We start from the raw sequence: 15,597 nt of genomic DNA, 5'->3' as shown, positions 1-15,597 counted from the left end.
TACGAGCCGAGCGGGCACTGGGAGCTGGTGCGGGGCTCCCTCTGGCGGCCGCAGGTGCGCACTGCACAAATTCTCAGGCGCCCAGGTATCCAAATTCTCAGGTGCTCAGGTATCCAAATTCTCAGGTGCTCAGCGCCCAACGGCTCAGATACTCAGGTACCCAGGTAGCCAAATTCTCAGGTACTCAGGTGCCCAGGTATCCAAATTCTCAGGTGCTCAGTGCCCAAATTCTCAGGTACTCAGGTACCCAGGTAGCCAAATTCTCAGATACTCAGTGCCCAAATTCTCAGGTACTCAGGTGCCCAGGTATCCAAATTCTCAGGTGCTCAGTTTCACAGGTACTCAAGCGTCCAGTACCCATCTTCTCAGTGCCCAGGGGCTCAGGTACTCAGGTGCCCAGGTAGCCAAATTCTCAGGAACTCAGGTGCCCAGTGCCCATCTGCCCAGGTGCTCAGTGCTCAAGGGCTCAGGTATTCAGGTGCCCAGGTGCCAAATTCTCAGGTGCCCAGGTAGCCAAACTCTCAGGTACTCAGGTACCCAGGTAGACAAATTCTGAGGTATTCAGGTGCCCAGGTAGTCAAATTCTCAGGTACTCAGATACCCCAGTAGCCAAATTCTCAGGTACTCAGGTGCCCAGTGCCCCAGTGCCCTGGTGCTCAGTGCCCAGGTGTCCAAGTGCCCCATGCCTGGTTGAGGACCCCTCTGCAGCGCTGCCCTTTGCTGCTCAATCCTGCTCCAACCAGGGACAACGCTGCCTCATCACCCCCAGGGACACATTTGTCACTTGTAGGGATTTCAGCAAATCCCTGAATAACTGCAGCCACCCGCCCTGACTCCCTGGTGCTGCTTTGCTTTGTGCCAACACACCCACGGCACTGGCACCCTGACACCTCCCAAGTGCCATCCTCGTGCCCACATCCCTGGGCCGTGTCCCCACCACCTTCCCAGCCAGGGGCTGCCTCCCTCCAGCATCTCCTGTGAGGTGTCCTCGGGTGCCAAGCTGGCTGCTCCCATCCTGTGCCCTTTTTCTGGGCTGGCCACGCTCACACGGGCAAGCTCCAGCCCGCGGGGTCCTGCACGGGGACGGTCACCAGGTAGCTGGAGGGCACGTAGCCCCTCTGGCCATTCACCTCCACCAGGCTCCACTCTGTGCTCCCCTTCTTGTCATGGGGCTCCAGCACCTGCACGGGCTGCCCTGCCTGCAGGGTCACCTCCTGCGGGCTCCTGGCTGCGAAGGAGAAACCAGCGACCACCTGTGGAAGGCAGGGAAGGAAGGGGGGAAGCTGGAGCTGGGAGTCCAGGGGGGAAGGATGTGGCAGGATGGGCAATTCTGAGAGGGCAGCACAGCAGTGCCATGGATGGAGGGATTTGGGACACTTCTCTTGCCTTGTCCACCCTGGTGCCAGCAAGGAGACACCTGGAAAAGCAGATCCACCTTCCCAGACACAGAAGGGAGCTGTGGGGCTGCTGTAAATGGCCCCGGGGATGTCCCCCACTCTCACCTGGAATGTTGGGGTGAAGGTGGCCACCTGTGGCCTGGGAGCTTCAGGGGATGCAAAGGAATGTCTCCTTCTCTCTGTGCCACTGTCCAGGGACAGCAGCTGCATCACAGACTGCTGGGCTGGTGCTGGGCTGTAGGGACGGAGTTTGGCAGCAGGAACAAACCCTCGGGGACCTGCAGGACACAGACACACACAGGTCACGGGGTCCTGCTGCCTTGGCAGTGATATTTTGGCTGCTGCCTGGCATGGCACAGCAGTCCTGCTCAAACTTGTCCATCACTAGGGGATATCCAGGAGAAATCCCTGCCAAAAAAGGAATTCCATATATTTCTGTGTGCATGGATTCTCCTTCCCCAGCCATAACACTTCACAGGTGCTCCCCTGGGGAATCAGTCAGGACACCTGAACCTTAAAATGGCAAAGCTGAGGTGACCCTGGGCTGAGCACAGCCTGGAAGGGAGCACCCAGCTCCATCCAGGATAAGGAAACGATTCAGGTGAATCTGGCCAAGGAGAGGAGAGGCTGCCCACAGTGCTCACAGTACCTCCAGCATCCACCAGCCACCTGCTCGTGTTCCCCTTGGTGTCAGAGCTCTGCAGCAGAGCCACGATCTGTCCCCTCAGCAAGGTCAGGTCCAAGTCTCTGCTGCCACTGATGTTGCTGGTCACTTGGTAAAGCTTGTCTGGGCCGTGCTTGCTCACAAGGGAAAGGACCTTCCTCTCCTCAGCAGGGGTCAGAGGCTGGTGGGGAGCACGAGACACAGCAGCATTCAGCGAGACACAGGATACTGAGGAACCTGCTCTCCCTTCTGAGATCACATCCCAGGGACAGGTTAAGAGGAGAAACTCCTGGACACTCCCAGCTCCACCCCCAGGTTTGGAGATGAGTGTCCAGAACCAGCAGAGCTGAGCTGGTTCATCCCTGGTTATCCCTGTGGCAACCCCCTGCTCTGAGCCTCCCCACCAAGGGGATTTTCTGCACTCCCAGTGGATGAATCCACAGCCCAACCTCTCTCTTTGTCCCAGCTGAGCCCTGCCCAGCCCTACCTGTGTGCCAGGGCTCGGTGTGACGGTCTCAAAGGCCTGGCAGAAGGCACGGAGCTGAGCACCCGACTGCTGCAGGGTGTCCTCCACCACCTTCCAGAAGCTGGGCAGGGGCATGTGGCCATGGGGCAGCTGTGGAGACAGACTGAGATCAGGGGCAGAGCCCTGGGTAGGGGCAGGAGGGAAGCAGGAGGAAGAAAAGGGGTGAGAAAGCAAGAGACCACTAAATTCACCTTGCACATGGGATCAAAGGTTTGATCCTCTCCTTCTGGTTTTGAGCTGCAACTTGTTCTTCTAGTCCTGGCTCAGGCCAGGGCTGTGCTTTATCCCAGAGCTTTTGACAGCCCTGACTTTCCATATCTACAAACATCAGGCTCAGAGCCCTGAGCAGTGAGTTCTGGGAGGCATCTCCCAGGGAATGGGGCTGGGGGAGGCTGCACCCCAGCCCAGGAGCTGCCTTTCTCCTCCCTGCCTTCCTGGCACAGGGCTCCCAGGAGCTCTGAGCTCACACTGACCTCTCAGGCACCAGCACATCAATAAATTACCAGCAGTGACCACAAGCAGAAAGCAAGGTAGTGCAGAAGGGAAAATTTGGCTTTCCCCAGGCAGGAAGGAAGGGAGATCCTTCCAAATGCTCCACAGGGAGCTGTGTGTCTGCAAGGGCAGCTGGGCCACAGCAAAACTTCAGTGCCCTGATGTCTCAGAGATCCCCCAAACCTGAAGAAGGCAGATCTGGCTCAGCTCAGCCTGAGGGGTCCCACTCACCTGCTCCAGCTCCTTTTCTGCGTGGTGCAGGACCTGGGCAGCCAGGTCCAGCTGCAGGGCGCTGAAGGAGCGCAGGATCTGCCCCAGGAGCTGCAGGGCCGCCTGGTTGAAGTGGGGCAGCTCGGCCAGCAGCAGGGCATTGATGGCCAGGTAGGTGTTCATGGCTGCCTCCTCATCGTAGCTCACACTGCCCACCTCGCTCCTCCTCTCCTGGATCTCCTCGTAGTCCAGCAGCTTGTCCAGGCGCTTCTTGACCAGCTGCTGGGGCCCCTCCAGCATGTCTGAGAGGCTGCACAGGGGCTGCCACACCAGCCTGTCCACACGCTGCTTCTGGCAGGTGGGAGAACCCCAATTGCCATGTGAGACCCCAGGCAGGAGCAGCTGGGGCAGGGGGGAAGGTTTGGGGATGTGTGGAGGGGCTTGTGTGGAGTGGGGAGCAGCTGGGACATTTTCCCTGAGGGCACACAGGATTCCAACAACACAAATCCTTGGGAGGGAGCAGTCCTGCCCCACACAATTCCAAACTTGTGCTCCATGGGAACAGCTGGGCAGGACCTTCATGGCTCAGAGCAGTCTCAGCTCACCCCACACCCCTGCCCAGATCCCATTTAAAGTCCCTCTGCCCCTGTCTTGGGGTGCTCTGGTCTCCTCCCCATCTCCCTGGATGCACATCCCAGCCCTGGATGGGCTCAGGAGCTGTGCTGCTGTTGTTTTATCTCTGTCCTCACCCTCCCTTCTCCCCTGGAGCTGCTCCCTCACTCCATGAGTCAGGCACTGCAGATGGATTTTGTTACTCGCTCCTGGCTCTGCCTGCTGAGCTGGGCTCTGGGGACTGTGAGGACATTGGGGTAGACTCAACTCCTGGCTGCCAGCCCTCACTGTGCCCTGGCAGGAGGTGGCAGAGCTGCAGGAGAGGTGCAGGGAAGGAGCACTCACAAACTCTGGGAAGACAGAGCTCTGGAGGAGTGCAGAGAGGCGGCGATGCTGCAGGGCAGGGCCCTCGTCCATCTGCAGCTCACACTGGTGTGGGGTGGGCAGCAGGAACGCCTGCAGGGAGAACAACCACCCTCCTTCAGCTGCTTCCCAACCATCCTGTGTGTGCTGAACCTTCAGCAGCTTCCCCAGGCTTTCCTGATAATGCTGTGTCTGGGGATTGCATGTTTTGTCAGCACTCAGATTTTCATTTTCCTCAGATGCCCCAAGGGATTTCCATGAGAAAATCGCAGCAGCTGCTGACCCAGGTGATTTCAGAAGGGCAATTTGTTGTCAGGACTGATCTGGGGACATTTCTGCCTTATACACATTATTAGAGCAAGAATTCCCAGGCTGAACAACACCTGGCCTTTTCAATCACTTAAGACCTTGAAGTAATGATAAAGTTTAAGGACAGATTATTCTCAAATGACAGCAGCTCAGACAGTGCTGTCAAAGCCTCACCTTTGGGTTAAACTCCCCTGGACCTGAGCAATCCTTGGATGTTGTGCAACTCCCTGACACAACAGCTCAGCTGCAAATCCCTGGACATCCCCAGCAGCTCCTGGTTTCCACAGGGCTTGAAAGAATTCCACAATGCCAAGGAACAGCTCCAGTGGTCAAGGTTTTACCTGTAAATGGCCCAGGTAGGATGCCACGTTCTCCTTCAGCGTGGCCACGCTCGATGCCACACACTGGAACTTCTCTTCCAGCTCGTCATACTCCTTGTCCTCAGTCTGGAATGAAAGAGGCAGCTTGTCACCAGCATGGGCAGGGCTGGTGGCCACCACTGGGGGCAGAAACAGCAGCCAGAAGCTCATGGGGCTGGGATAGGCAGGGCAGAACCTGGGGGGCTCCATGAATCTGGAAAGGGGCAAAACATTGGAGCAGGTAGCTCTTGGTGTGGTTGTGCTGGGGAACACTCTCTTTCCTTTTGCTGGGGGGCCCAAGGATGCTGTAGGTGTTTTCAGAGCTAAAATTCTGCCCTGCAATGCTCTGGGGTGGGCAGTGAGGTGTGTCCCTGCATCCCTACAATCCCACTGGCTCTTGGGATGATGCAGAACCAGGAGGCAGCATCACCCCCCACACACTGCGCTCCTCATTCTGCTACTGAGGCACTTCAGGAGCAGCAAAATGCCCCAGAAAGGAGCCCAGGAGGGGCAGCAGGGCTGAGGGCAGCAGGGAGGGCTGCCCACCTTGGCCACAATGCCAGCCTCGTGCATGAGGAGCCGGCTGAGGCGCGTGGTTTTCTTGGCGATGGAGTGGGTGTTGAGGCGCGCCAGGCGGTCCCGCAGCGTCAGGTGCTCGGCCTTGTTGTATTTGGTTGCTGCCTCGGGTGGGAGGACACAAAACAAGGGGAGAAAAGAGCAGAGGAGGAGAGTTCATGGCTGAGCAGGCAGGGGTTGATCAACAGGATAAGCACGAGCCACATCCAACAAGGACAGGATTGGAAAACCGAAAAGCTCCCATCTATGGGGAGCCTCATTTCTCCTATCCCAAGGGCAGGACTTTTCTCCTATCCCAAGGGCAGGACTGTTATTCCCCATCCCCCAGCCCCAGGAATGTGGCCAGACTGGTTTTGTCCTCAGCCCCCCATGCCACCCTGCTCCTGCAGCCTTTGGGTCTTGCCCAGAGTGGCATTTACAGGACCAGAGCAGTTCCAAGAGCTCCTGCACAGAGTCTGCAGCTCCAGCAGGCAGGATTAAGTGAAAGCCAGGAAAGCTTTGAACTGATTTAAGTGGGAATTAGTGCCCAGGAGACCACAGGGGTGGGGCTGGGTGCTGTGCCCCCCTGCACCAAGCCCCTGGGCACTCACCCACTTCGCGGCGCCGTTTGTGCTCGTTGATGTTGGCATTGACCTGGGCCATGGCACGAGCCGCTGCCTGCAGGGCTGAGTGGGCGCTGGCACTGCTCGGGGTGTTCTCCAGGATCTTCCCCAGCAGCAGAGGGTACTTGGTGACCCTCTGCACGGGCATCACCAGGAAGAAGCTGAGGTCTGACGCGCCCGTGTGAGGTCTGAACGGAGAGGGGGATTGCTCAGGGTTGGTGTGCAGGGCTCTGCTTTCCTGCTCTCCATGGTTTCTCTGGGAGTGTTTTAGAGACAGAGCAGTCCAGATGTTGTGGGGTATTTGTTGTGGGATTGTCCCTGCCAGCCCCGAGGGCAGTGCCAGCCCTGGGTGGGTGTCCTGGCTCCCTGAACAGCGCTGTGCTTGTCCAGCCCTGGCACACGGGATCAGTGGGCAGCAGGGGGAGGGGCTGGCAGAGTGTCTCCCTTCCCACCCACAGGGAAGGCATCTCTCTCTTTTGGGAATCTCAAAGGAAGCCCTAAGCAGCAAATCCCAGGAGCTCCTCCACTGCCATTCCTGCTTCTCCTGGCTCTGACAGTGCTGAGCCCCCTGATAGTTCAGGTCCCTTAGGGCCAGCCTCTGGTCAATGCGGGGAGGATGTGCCCTCCCTGGGGAAGGCAGCAGCTGTGGATATCACCCACCCCTTATTTTGGGATCCATCATAAAAAATTATGAACCAAGGGTGCAGGACAGGCTGCCAAGGATTACACCAAGAAATGCCACAAAGGTGGTGGCCATGATGTGACACGCTGGTGACACAGATCTGTTCAGGCAGCTTGTCCAGAGAGGAGAAGGGCAGGGCCAGGATGTGAAGCAGGGACAGGGTGGCTCAGCAGCAGGGACAGGGTGGCTCAGCAGCAGGGACCTACACGGTGGCACTGAGGGTGTCCAGGATCTCCTCCTGCAGCCGGGGGTCCCTGCGGTAGCTCTCCACCAGCTGCAGGGCATGGTCGTAGCTGGCACAGTAGATCTTGTACACAGTCTCTATCTCCTCCTTGAACTCCTGGAACAGGGTGCCTGGGGAAGGACAGTGGGGCTGGAGAGGCTCAGGGAAGGCAGAGTTTCTCCCCAGCCTGCTGGGAGGGTGAAGCCAGTGGAGCAATGCCAAGCGTGCCAGGGCAGGGCTCTGCCCCCTGAGCCTGCTGCTGTCCCCATCACCGTCTGCAGGAGCAGGAGGGGTCAGGGCAGGGCAGGGGGCTGGGCTGGCACACCCCTGCACACGGGTGGGCATGGGGCAGCCATGGGCACTGCACTTACTGATGCAGAGCAGCTGCTCCTGGCCCCGGCCGGCCGTGGCCTCCAGACCCTTCAGAAATCGTCTGGAGACATGGAGGATGTCATCAATGTTAGAGAAGAGTCCTTCCAGGTCTAGCTCAGGCAGCTGAAGGGAACAAAAATGCCCCAGGCTAAGCCAAATATATCAAAGATGGACCAGGTGTTTTAGAGGCACTCCTAGTGACCTTCTGTATGTCCCAAGGAACACCCCAGGAGCTTTGGGAATGCTGAGACCTGTCTGGGCTCCCAGGTAGGACAGGGTTAAATCCATGGGTGACACTCAATGCCCATCCAACCCCAGAGCTTGGCTGGTGATGGGGAGCTCAGGAGGGAGCACCTGCACTGATTTGGGCATTTCAGAGCTCTGGACAGGTCCCCCTGCAGTCACCAGCCCCCGGGCAAGGGGGTACCCGGTGTCACCTGCTTCTTCTGGAGGTGTGCCCGGATGTCCCACACACACAGCTGCATGTTGTGCACGTAGCTGGCCTCGGTGGTGATGAGCTCCTCCACGGCCAGGCGCTGGCTCAGTTCCATCCTGTCACAGGGCATCTCCTCGTAGACGGCCTCCTCAGCCTCAGCTGCATCCTCAGAGCCGGGCTCTGCGCTCGCCATCTCAGCAGGACACTGCAGGGGTGGCACAGGCAGCCCTGGCACTGCTGCTCTGCTGCCCAGCACAGCACATCCCCAGCACTCAGCCCATCTGCATTTACAGGCACACTGCAGAACCATAAAACCACGAAGTGCTGCGAGGCAGGAGCAGGCTGGCTGCAGACACCCACGTGTGGCAGGCAGGGACTTGCCACACACACGTGCCCGTGCTCTGGTGACCACGTGTGGGGCTGGGGTGCCAGCAGGGCACTGGGACTGTGTAGGGACCTGTCCCCATGGGCAGAGCAGGGTTTGCCAGCTCCACTCCAGCTCCTTGCTGCTGGGGCCAGTTCTTCCCTCCCTGCCTTGGCTGTCGGTGCCTGGCACCTTGCCTGGCATTCAAGGGTGCTGTTCAAAGTACAAAGAATGGTTCTGCAGTGCTGAAACAAGAGATGTTTCTGAGACAGCAAGAGCTGCTTTAAAAGCCACTGGGAGGGGGGGAGAAGTGGGCAGAGCTGCTGAGGCCTCTGCCAGATGCACTGGCAGCCCCTGGTATGCAATGCCAGGGCCATGCATGGCACAGCACTCTCTTCTCTGCTGTGGAAAATCCGAGCTGATTCCTGACATTTTCTTCTCAGGAAACAAGCTCTACTCTAGCTGACACCAGGGAGGATGAGCAGCTCGCAGAGCATCACAAACAGTGCTTGGCTCCTGGCAGGAAGGCCTTGAGAGGGAGGTGTGGCACAGCCTCCCCTGGCACAGGCACAGCTGGGCTGGATCCGGGGCAGGGGCAGGAATGCTGCAAAGGCAAGGCAGAGGTGCCTGGCAGGATAAAAGCCAGATGGCACAAGCAGCAGCACAGACTTTGCCCTGCCTTACCTGCCCTGCCAGTGCCAACCTCCACAGCCAGACTGCACCATGCCCACTTCGGAGCCCCTCTCCCTGTTCCCACCGGGCCAGCAAGTGGCTGGTGCAGCTGTGAGCCGTGGGCAGGGCCGATGTCCCCTCCTGGCACACTGGGCACAGCCCACTGCTGTTGTGGAGGAGAGTTGTGCTTGGCACAGCAGGCAGAGATGGCATCAGACCTGCCCGCCGGGGGTGGGTCACCGTGCCAGCTGTCACCCCTGCCTGTGCCATGGCATTGCCTGCAGTGGGACATGGGGAGGAGGAGACTTTTCTGCACCCCTCCGGTGCTTCCGAGGTGCCAGGCAGAAGGATTCCATCAAGGACTGTTGGGCAAAGCCAGTGTGCTCTGCCTGGGGTGACAGCACAGCCCCAGTTGAGTGGAGGGAGGTGGAAAGCCCCGCTCTGACAGCCCCTGCAGCTCAGGACATGCCAGCATTGGGGTGTCCCCGGTCCCTGCAGCAGCATTCCGGAGCACAGAGCTGCTCTGGGGGGTTCCCCCAGCCTGACTGCCCTCACCCCCCTGGCCTGAGACCTCGGTGGGAAACGGGAACAGTGCAAAACCAAAAAGGAGCAGGTTTCGTTTTCCCAGGCAGCTTCCCGCATTTGAGCTGTCACTGCTGCCTCGGCGGCTCCCAGCTTCCCTGTCCATAACGGGGGGCTCCGAACATCCCTGTCCATAAGGGGGGGATCTGGACATCCCTGTCCGTAACGGGGGGGGATCCGGACACCCCTGTCCATAACGGGGGGCTCCGAACATCCCTGTCCATAACTGGGGGGTCCGAACATCCCTGTCCGTAACGGGGGCTCCGGGTATCTCTGTCCGTAACGGGGGGCTCCGAACATCCCTGTCCGTAACGCGGACACCGGCCCGGCCTCCCCGACCCCCGCGCACAGGAGTCGCCGGCTCCGGGCCCGCATCTCCCCCCGTCCCCCAGCAGTGTCACCCCCTGTCCTCAGCCAGCCCAGCCTCTCCTGTGTCCCCCTGAACTCCTCGAAGCCCCCGAACCCCCCCGGCCCGGTTCTCACCTGCGGAGCGGCCGGGATTGCGCAGCTCGCTGTGCCCGGCCGCGCTGCCGCTGCTGCGGGCGGGGACACCGGGAGGTGACACCGGGAGGCCACACCGGGAGGTGACACCGGGGGATCGCGAGCAGGGGGTGACCCCGAGCAGTGGGACCCCGAGTAGGGTGACCCCAGCAGGGGATCCCGAGCAGGGTGACCCCAGCAGGGGATCCCGATCAGGGGTGACCCCAGCAGGGGATCCCAATCAGGGGTGACCCCGAGCAGGGGATCTCGAGCAGGGGATCCCGATCAGGGGTGACCCCAGCAGGGGATCCCGAGCACGGTGACCCCAGCAGGGGATCCCGAGCAGGGGATCCCGAGCAGGGGACCCCGAGCAGGGGAGCCCGATCAGGGTGACCCCAGCAGGGGACCCCGAGCAGCCCCGGCCCGGTGCCGGCCCGCAGCAGCCGCAGTCGGTGTCGGCGGAGCGGGGCGGTCCCTGCGCGGTCCCTGCGCACGCCCGGCGGGCGGGGGAGGCTGGCGGCCGGCCCGGCTGGCACCGGCTGGCCCCGATCGCGCCGCCCCCGCCGGCACCGGCACCCGGCACGGGCTGCTGTCCCCCCGAACAGCCGATCTCCCTGCCCCGGGGCCGCTATTGCCGTGCGTCCTTCCTCCGGTGCAGTGTGCCGGCAGCGGCTGGGATGGAGGGCAGGGGACACTCCGGGAGATGGGGACACATTGGGAGATGGGGACACACTGGGAGGGCAGGGGACACACCGGGAGCAGGGGACACATTGGGACAGCAGGGGACACACTGGGAGGGCAGGGGACACACCGGGAGCAGGGGACACACCGAGAGTAGGGGACACACCGAGAGCAGGGGACACACTGAGAGCAGGGGACACACCGAGGGCAGGGGACACACCGAGAGTAGGGGACACACCGAGAGCAGGGGACACATTGGGACAGCACGGGACACACCGAGAGCAGGGGACACATTGGGACAGCACGGGACACACTGGGAGGGCAGGGGATACACCGGGACAGCACAGGACACACCGCCTCGCCCCTGCCAGAATAGCAGGGCCAGGTGCCCCATGTCCCCCTGGCATTGTTTTGTACAGCCCCAGTGATGCCCCGGTGCCCGCACAGCCCATCCTCAAACACATTCCCGTGTTATCCCAAGGTCAGGCGTGTCCCCGGCACAGCCCCTCTGCTCTACTGTCCCTTACCAGCTGCTCAGCCTCGGGAACAGGGCAGAGAAAACAGAAATGAAAATATAACCAACATTAGGGCATGGGGAACCAGCCACTGCTTGGCATGAAGTTGGGTTTGTTTTTTTTTTGACTTGGTGAGGTGTTTGCATCCTTATAAACAAGCTATTGAGGAGAGAGGCTGATCCCTCGTCCTGACCACAGGGAGGAGATGGCAGCACCGGGGTTTTTCCAGGCTGACCCAGGCTGTGCAGAAAGTGTCACTGTGAAAAGGACTCTTGAGTGACTCATGCAGGACAAGGCAGCGTCTGTAACTGGATCCAAAACTCCCCATGGGCCAGGACAAGCTCTCTAACACTCCAAACCCTTCCCTGTGTGTCCCTTTGTGATACAGCCTGGGCAGGGCAGCACAGGGACCCACATGCACCTGCTCCACTGGCTCCCACTGCCACAAAAGCCATCCTGTCCCCCTGCCTGCACCCCATCCTGCCCACGGAGAGGCTGGCTGTTGATTTTGGGCCCCAAGCAAAGCCCTGGGTGTGGGGCTGTCATTCCCAGGCTGGTCTGTGCCATGTGGGCTTTGGCAGTGACATGGGCATGGGGCTGGGCAGTGAGGGCATGGCCTGGCTGTGGCCTTGGGGACACAGATGTCCTTCCTCCCTTGCAGGTGGCAGCAGGGGTGCAGTCCTTGCCCAGGTTTGGGCTGGCATTGCTCTGATGCCAGCAGCTCTCAGCTCCATCCTCAGAGCTCCATCTCTGACAGCCACGTCCAACAAAGCCATTGAGACACATCACAGCTGCTTTGCTCCCATCAGCACATCCTGCATGGTCCAGGACAGGAGCCACGAGGGAATCCCAGCAGGGCAGAGCTCCCTCCTCCCCCAGCATCTTCATCCCACCGGGCAGGACCAACACCTCCAGCCCCAGCTCCTCCCAGGCCAGCTCAACCAGGGGTGTTCCCTCCGGCATATTTCCCATTCCAATCCGGTTTTTCAGAGGCTGGATTGCCTGGCTCCAGCGAGTTCCTTGCAGGATGGGCTTGTCCTCCTTCCTGACAGCTCCTTCCCTCAGTACAAGCTGTTTCCTTCCTGCCCTGCTGCTGGCACCACACACCTCCCAGCCAGCCTGGGCTGGGGCTGTGGCTCCTCTTGCCTCACCTGGGTGGCTCAGGGAGCACTGGGAGCAGTGTGACAGGGCTGTCACTGCCCCAGGAGGTGTCACAGCAGGCTGCCTGCCCTGCTCCTCACACGAGGAAAACATCAGGCGCCGGCTGGTCCAGCACAAATGTTTGTGCGCCAGGGCTGTGCTCAGGTGAAGCCAAGCTGAAGTGTTCCAGCAGGGTGGGCTGGCCCCTGGCACCCAGCTGGGTGTGCTCCTACCCTGCCAACACAAACAGGGAGTGGGATCTCCCATGTGTGGGATTGTGGAGAGAGGCAGGACTGGCTGCTCCTGCAGCAGAGCCAGCTTGGTGCAACCCCATTGCACAAGTGCACAACAGAGCAGAGGTGAGCCACCTGCACAGCACTGCCCACTGCCACAGCAGGACTGCTCTGCCACCCTTTGTCTGGCAGGATTTAATAAAAAACCCAACCCCAGGCTGGTGGGATCCCCTGTGCCACTCCCTGAGGGATGAGCACAGCCTCAGTCCAGGGGCTGGAGCAGCACCTGATGGTGGTTCTGTGTTCTGGCTCAAAACAGGACGTGGTGAAAGCCTCGGGAAGAGGGAGGTGGATGGGAGGCAGGAACATCTGGCAGAAGGCATCACCTCACCTGGAAGGGGGTTATTTCCACCCTACATCTCACCCTGAACTTGCTGGCTCCTGCAAAGCCTTTTGCTGTTTTGCCTACTCCAAACATTAATGCTGAGGATATTGGGATGAAAGCTAAAGCCATCAGGGGGCTCTCTGGGAACGCTCCAGACAAACTTTGAATTAAACAGGGCTTGCTCAGAAAATAAACACAGCTTCCAGCCATGCAAAGCACCACAGTTCAGGTTCTGCCTAATAACAGCAGGCGAGGGTTCCTCTCCCAGCAGCAGGTTTGTACAGGAAAGTTACATTTCCTCTGTTTAATCTCTTCCATTCTTACTGTTCTTTGGATTTCTTTCCCATCTAGAAAGGACCTGGTGACCACAGGCTGTTATCAGCCATTCAGGATGGAAAGGAAAACACAGGGAGAAAAACAGCAGCTCAAGAATGTGCTCCCAGGTGCGTCCTAATCACAAAACTTCCTCCCACACGCCAGGGCTCGGAAGTGGACTTCGCCTGCAGCCCCACAATCTGTGCGTGCTCTGCAGCCCCAGCCACTGGAAAGGAGGAAAAAACCTTTGGAATTAAAGGTTTTCATTCTGCTGAGATTGCCACCAGCTCCTGAAAAACCACAGGGATATCATTCCTTCCTCTTCCTCCTTCCCTTCCCAGTGAATGTGATTAAGAGGGAAGCAGGGCTGTGCCTGCCTGCTCAGGATAATCCCATCCAGGTACCCAGCCAGGGCTCCCAGGCAGGTGGAAATGCTGTCAGCTCCAGGGCTCTGGAGGGAGCTGCAGGCTCCAGCCACATGCCTGCACCACGAGGCAGAGCACAGCCTAAAAATAAGCAGATAGGATTTGATCTAGGCAGAATAAACGAAGAGTCAGCTCTTTATTTCCAAGAGGGTTATTTATGGGCCTCCTTCATGGAGGAGGCTTCAGCCCCTCTTGGCCTTTCTGAGGCCACAGCAGCACAAGCCTCCTGGATCCACAATTTTGTGTTGAAGCTTCATTTCCACCAGCCCCTGTGGTCCTTCCCTGTCCCCTCTGCTTCCCTGCCTTGCTTTTCCTACCCCAAGATCTCCATTTCTCTCCCAGGGCTGGTGACTCTGGGCCTTTCACCCATTTGTCACAAATCCAGCTGAGCCAGCTGGTGGTGACAACAGCTCAAGGAGAAAGCCAGAGGCTGGTGTGAGGGCACTGAATGCTGTGATATTAATATTCATGTTCTCTCAGGGCCAGCATGGAGGATGCAGAGGTGAGAACAAGCCATGGGCACCTGAGCTGGAATGCAGGGAGAGCCAGAGGTGTCTGCAGCTCTGGGAGGAAGGGCAGAAGTGTCCAGGCCAGTCCAGCCCCAGACAGGGCCACCCACACCCCACCATGGAGCAGTGCCAGTGACAACATTCCTTGCCCAAAACATCCCACAGGATCCCTGCTGCATCCCACACCCCACTGAGGACAGGCTGCCTGCAGCAAGGAGGTGACAAGACACGAGAAAAGCAAGAAGAGTTCCGAAAATTCTGGTGGTTTCTGCTGATTACTCATTTCCACTGATCCAATACTGATCTCCTCCCTGCCTGACTCTGGAGGATTTCTGCTCCTGCTGCATCATCACAACCACCCACCCACAGAGCTGGAACTCCATGTGAGCTGCTCCTCCTCCTCCTCTCCTGTGGGCACCCCACTCACCCGGGCACCCCCTGCCCACGGCCACCCCGGGGTGCTGCTGCTGTGTGAGAAGCCAAGGGGAGGCACATCCCCTTCTCCTTTGGGGTCAGAGTCCCCCCAGCTCCTCCAGGCAGATTCCTGCAGGAGTGCTTGTTCTGGAGTCGCAGCAGCAGCTGCTGCCTGTGCAGGAGGAGCTGCAGGAGCTGGATTCTCTTGCTTCAGAGAGAAATGAGGGGTGGCAGGGAGGCGAGAGCCCCTTCAAGCTGTCCCTGTGCCATCCCCCCATCCCTTTTTCCACTGACACCCCCAGGAATGCCTGTGCCGTGACAGGGCTCGTGTCTCTGCCACAGGAAAATGCAACAGGTGTCTCTTGAGAGAACCACTGGGTGCTTGTTTTACTGCTGGAGGCAGAAACCCAGCCCAGGGGGCTCAGCTGGGTCTCACAGCACGGTGAGGACACTGAAAACAAAGACCTGGCAGGTTCTGCCGGGAAGGAGGGGAGGGCTGAGCAGCCCTGAGCTTTGTGCTACAGCCTGGGGAAGTTCACAGCCAAGAGCAGCCTAATGCCTGGGCCTTCATTTTGGGAGAAATAATCACCAGAGGCTTCAGAGCGCTGGGACTGGTGGGGCTGCCAGATGCCAAGGTTGAGAAAACAGGGAGATGTGGCTGAACTAAGCCAGAAGGGATGGAAAGAGGTGGAAGGAGAGCTCCAGAGGTCCCTGGAGCCTCAGCAGCAGCAGAGGTGGCCAGCTCATGGTGTTGCCCACACATCCTCCTCTCCCCATCATGTCACGTCAGAGCAGGGAGGATGTTTAACTGGGGGGGAGTTTGTTGTGAAAAAACCCAGCAGCTCATGCCATGGAATATAAAATGATGGCCAGGAATCCCAGTTCTGGCAGCTCAGCCTGGGTGCCAGGCACAGCTCAGAATCCCCCTAAGCTGTGGGGTTATCCCAGCTCTGCCCAGGTGGCAGTGCCTGTGCAGGGTTACTCTGCCTGTCTCTAAAGCAGAGCTCCCCTGTGTGCCAGCAGCCACTGCTCCATCCTCCTCCCTCCAGCCACAGCCTG

General features: G+C 59.4%; 1 protein-coding gene across 1 annotated transcript; it reads right to left on the bottom strand.

The window, feature by feature from the left end:
- Positions 1-108: 108 nt before the first annotated feature.
- Positions 109-10,147, bottom strand: ARHGEF37 (Rho guanine nucleotide exchange factor 37). The gene is made up of 13 exons (XM_033073049.1): positions 9,925-10,147; positions 7,825-8,028; positions 7,387-7,510; positions 6,999-7,146; positions 6,099-6,298; positions 5,479-5,609; positions 4,915-5,019; positions 4,247-4,357; positions 3,311-3,640; positions 2,549-2,677; positions 2,047-2,242; positions 1,503-1,675; positions 109-1,253 (listed from the first exon to the last, which is right to left on the bottom strand). Exons 2-13 carry the CDS (start codon positions 8,014-8,016, stop codon positions 1,044-1,046), a joined length of 2,049 nt encoding a protein of 682 aa, XP_032928940.1. The 5' UTR covers positions 8,017-8,028; positions 9,925-10,147; the 3' UTR covers positions 109-1,043.
- Positions 10,148-15,597: the final 5,450 nt, after the last annotated feature.

This window comes from Catharus ustulatus, chromosome 15 (genome assembly GCF_009819885.2).
Source record: "Catharus ustulatus isolate bCatUst1 chromosome 15, bCatUst1.pri.v2, whole genome shotgun sequence".
Taxonomy (NCBI): domain Eukaryota; kingdom Metazoa; phylum Chordata; class Aves; order Passeriformes; family Turdidae; genus Catharus; species Catharus ustulatus.
This window is presented reverse-complemented; position numbering and strand designations above follow the sequence as displayed.

Coding starts and splice junctions, on each gene's coding strand:
- ARHGEF37 (XM_033073049.1), bottom strand. CDS start 8,016: ATGGCGAGCGCAGAGCCCGGCTCTGAGGATGCAGCTGAGGCTGAGGAG. Junction 6,299..6,998: donor GACACCCTCAGTGCCACCGT/GTAGGTCCCTGC, acceptor CTCTCCGTTCAG/ACCTCACACGGGCGCGTCAG. Junction 1,254..1,502: donor CCTTCACCCCAACATTCCAG/GTGAGAGTGGGG, acceptor TGCCTTCCACAG/GTGGTCGCTGGTTTCTCCTT.